General features: G+C 33.6%; 1 protein-coding gene across 1 annotated transcript; it reads right to left on the reverse strand.

Annotated features, from left to right (window-relative positions):
* Positions 1-243: 243 nt before the first annotated feature.
* Positions 244-3,851, reverse strand: LOC140742526 (G protein-activated inward rectifier potassium channel 4). The gene is made up of 3 exons (XM_073073427.1): positions 3,746-3,851; positions 1,931-2,032; positions 244-1,708 (listed from the first exon to the last, which is right to left on the reverse strand). Exons 2-3 carry the CDS (start codon positions 1,989-1,991, stop codon positions 681-683), a joined length of 1,089 nt encoding a protein of 362 aa, XP_072929528.1. The 5' UTR covers positions 1,992-2,032; positions 3,746-3,851; the 3' UTR covers positions 244-680.
* Positions 3,852-4,436: the final 585 nt, after the last annotated feature.

Raw genomic sequence — 4,436 nt, forward strand, 5'->3', positions numbered from 1 at the left:
AATTGTAAAAATTATAACATTTAAAATATTATTAGAAAAAGTCTCACAACTAAGGATACGTAGATTTTTATTATGATCATACATATAACTTAATATGGCTAATCCCTGTAATGGGTATATATGGTTTCAAACGAAAATAATCGAAAACGGTTCACAAGATTTTTCATTATATAATAATATTATACCTAAGGTCAATAAAATGGTTATTTACCTACTGTTTTTACATGAAATTTCATAATTTCAACAATAAACAATATTTTATATATAACTTATAAACTGTCTTACAAAACATTGTCTTCTTACAAAGACAAGACTGAATTAACTTAACCCTAACTTAGTTCAAGTATTAGGCTTAACTTTCTACTCACTGAAGTCTCTCGAAGATAATTTAGGTATAAGGGTTTATGCCGACACACAAGATAATATTAATCCTACTTTCAGTAAGACGAGGAGACTTTAAAAAAATACTCAAGTAAAGAAACACCTAATCTTAAAATGTTTTTCACACGTATAGCTACATAAGAATTCACTGTTGTTGGTATGAAAAGACAGAGAGACTAAAATTTACATCTATTATATAAAATTTGGTTATTATTTCGTGACTAAGCATCGAACCTAGAACTCCAAAGGCCGAGCGATGCGGTGATCATTGTGCCGCAGGAGATATCAAGTTTAATATACTAGCCATAAGTATCGATTATTGTCGACAAAAGGCTGTCATACTCTTTAGCGGAACAAAGCGGAGTGTCCACTTGCGTTATTTCTGATAACTTAGAGAAATCTACAACATACATCAACTTATCCACGTTATATCCGACCATTGGGAGAAATCGGTGACCCCACAGAATATCGTGCTCCGTGTAGCTCGACCTCGCCTGTACTGGCTGTCCGGTTGATTCAATAATCCCTTCGAAGACTACCAGGATTTCAATCCTCCTGCAAAGTAAATCCGCTGCTGATATTCCATACAAAGGACTACTTTGGTTTATTAGATGCACGATGGTCACCGGCCATAAGAAGAACGTAGATTCACATTCATCTATCTCGACCTTTAATTCGATCTGTCTCTCTTCATCTAAATACTCGTTGTCCGAGTTCTGTTTTATAATGAACGCTTGTGGCTTGATGTTCAGAATTCTTGACTTCCGTATATCGCCAACACGAAATATCAGACAGTAAATTTCATTTCTTAAACTAAGCGCCGCGTATTTACTAAAGAGGATCGTCTGTGTCCGACTTCGAGGACATGTGAGCTTCACAAAGAGGATTCCCACCATAATGGATTGGAAGATCGAGCTGACCATGCATTGGAGGCACATAGCAATTATTGTATGAGGACACTCTAATGTAATTGCGCGTCGGCCGTAAGCAACAGTCGTGTGGATTTCAATGCTAAATAGAAACGTAGAAGTAAATCCGTATGTATTTCGGATACAAGGTGTGAATTCTGTATAATTCTGATGCATGTTCTCTGCTTTGAAATCCTCATGTGAGTAAGAAATACCATAATAGATAAGCCCGAAGAAAAGCCAGTTGAAAATAAAAGCTAGAACAAAGTTGATAATCGTCCAGCGCCATCTTGCTTCAACGAGATCAATGAAATAATTTGAAACCTTAAATCTTTGACTGGAATCAAGATGAATATTAATTTCTCCTGTCTTAGACACGGCTCTTGTGGGTTTTTGTCGAGATGTTTTTTGATGGAGTTCTGGAAAGATACAATGAAGTATGTCAACAAAAAAATAAAAGCTTTTATTAGCTATGCTAAACTCTAGAAGATATTAATTACTTGGATAAATCTAAATTTCTGAATAGTGATACTTATTTAATCTGAAATTATCTTAACACACTGGGAAAAAATAAGTTGAATATGAGATAAGTGTGAGATCAAAATATGAGGAATTATCTTTTTTTTTAGAAATGTACTTACGGTGTTTCGGGTAATAAGTGCCAGGTTTCACTGGAAGTGGATCATCATAATAATTATTCATGTCTTCAAAACCTCTTTGGTCGACGCCATATCAGTCATTATCTGTAACAGTAAACTTCATTTAAATGATGTTATATTTTATAATCGCATTAATACATTAAAATTAAGTTGACATGTGATAACTGGATTAAGCCTTAGTTTGTTTTTAATAACGTAACTGTCATTAATTGATCGGCGTGAGAAAAAACATCGAAAATGAATTCAGTGAAAGCAAAAATATCCTCCTTACTCCAATACATGGTATACGCACATCATTTTCCATGGAAATCTGATTAAAGAGATAAAAATAAATGTTCTGTTGAATCTAGGTCCTAGTACTTTTAAATTGTGTACTGGCTCTTGGATTCTAGGAGCCAGATTTAAAAATAAATGTGCTGTTGAATCTAGGTCCTAGTACTTTTATATTTTGTCTATTTTTTCTTTATTTCTCTCTTTAAATTTTAAAAAAGTATTCTCAAACACCCGCTCCACATTCTTGCGAGAATCTCGGGAGACTCTCGTGAGAACGGGAGAAAACCCCGCTTAGTATAGGCTCCACATTCTCGTTTCTCGTGTTTCTCTCGCGTTCTCGCGAGATTCTCGCAAAAATGTGGAGCGGGCGGGAGAATATCATCTTAGACGTACATTGGTTCGTGATTGGATACATGGATCATGGACGGTCATACGGTGTCAGAGTCTAAAAATGTCAAAATCCATTTCTTTATCATACTTTACTTTCATATTCAAACTAAGAAACTTATTAAAAGTTCTGCACAAATTAAATCAAAAAGAATCTGAGAAAATAACAAACTGACAATACACAAAGCGTTGTCTCGAAAAAACTTGTAAACGAGAGGAAATAGAATTCGTTATCAGTGAAACAATGTTCTTCGCTTGCTTACGAACCTATTTTGATCAAACTTGTTGTTGCTGATATAATATTGTACACCTCGGATACTTGACGAGGATTTTTTATTACTATAAAATTCTACATCTTGTTTACTATTATTAAAACCATTATTGCTTTCATAGTGAAGGAAAATGCCGTAACAAAAATTACATGACTAATAATGTTTTCAAAAGTATGAAATCAAAACATATGACTCAATTGTTTATGTTTATAAACCATGTTTACAACTACAAAGACTAGAGCTAGCTAGAACTAGAAAAGATCTGGTTTTGTAAGGTCTTGCCTGGCACCTGTCAGCCGTCTTGATATAGACTTGATGGGACAAGAATTTAATGTTTTCGTTACTAGCAGACATGATGAATTTAATTTTTACTTAATTTTTAACTTAACTTAATTTTCGTTACATGATGTGTTCTTATTAAGTCCTTAATGATAACACATGGTACCAGCAGTGACCTTCCAAAAACTGGGCAACGTACTAGGTTTCTACCGTCAATTTATGAAAAAAGAAGACTGTCAGTTTCAGACAAAAGTTTTCTACCGATATCTCAGTCACACTGATGTTTTAAATGGGAGATACCCCATAGACATCAAACTTACAAAAATCCTTTAAAAATTTAATGATACTTGGGAACGATTTTAGTGATCCATGCTGTTCATGGTTAATTGAAATAAAAATCATCAAAAAATGCTACTTGAAATCAATTCTCACTTATCCTGATTTTTTTTATCAAAACCTTCAAAAAAGTGATTCTATCTCATATAACCTTGAGCAGATCACTTCAGCACTACACAACAGTTATAAATACGTAGTGCTACCGAGAATATCAAATTTGCAACTTCTATAATTTTGTAAAAATAAATACCTGCAACTCCTATAATCTTGATAAGTCTCACCGAATCGCGGAACAACTATATAAACACAGCATCACAATCATTGCAACCGGTTGCAATTTCTGACTACTGTGCGAGACGCAACGAGGTTATTAAATAACGATTTGTTGTCTCATGATAAGATATTATCTCATTTGCACAATGACGCAGTTTCACAAAAATATCCACTAGCTTCCACGCGCCTCTTCGTTTATGTTATGGAAATTATGGTTAGTTTCACATTTATCATTCAGTTTTTTCGGATGAAACATTTCCTAAAATTTCTCTTCTCTGTAAATTTTGTTCTTCTACCGCCATCTTGAAAAAGGGACGCAAGTAATTTTAACACTCAATTAGGCATACGATAGTTCGCAAAGAAAATTTGTAAGCACAATTATCTTTTCAAATTGAATTATCTATAACGTATAACTTTTTGATGTAAAACCAAAATAACGAAAAGACATTTATATTTTTTTATGCTCATATTACCAAAAATAACCTTAGAGCATTTTGATACAAGAGACTACACTTGCGACCACAAACTTGGTCTTATCTTTACAATAAAGTACCCTTGAGGAGCAAAAATTAAAATATCACCCTTCGAAATCGGCAACTTCAAATGTAATTTTTCAATATGTTACGAGTACCATAAGGATAATCTATAAAAGATTACACCGCAGTTTC

Source organism: Epargyreus clarus, unplaced genomic scaffold (genome assembly GCF_041222505.1).
Source record: "Epargyreus clarus isolate Ecla_fem2 unplaced genomic scaffold, WU_Ecla_fem_2.2 ptg000006l, whole genome shotgun sequence".
Lineage (NCBI taxonomy): Eukaryota > Metazoa > Arthropoda > Insecta > Lepidoptera > Hesperiidae > Epargyreus > Epargyreus clarus.

Bases quoted from the DNA above. Each gene is read 5' to 3' on its own strand.
- LOC140742526 (XM_073073427.1), bottom strand. From the start codon at position 1,991: ATGAATAATTATTATGATGATCCACTTCCAGTGAAACCTGGCACTTAT. The intron at 1,709-1,930 runs GTAAGTACATTT...GTATCTTTCCAG, and splicing joins CACTTATTACCCGAAACACC to AACTCCATCAAAAAACATCT.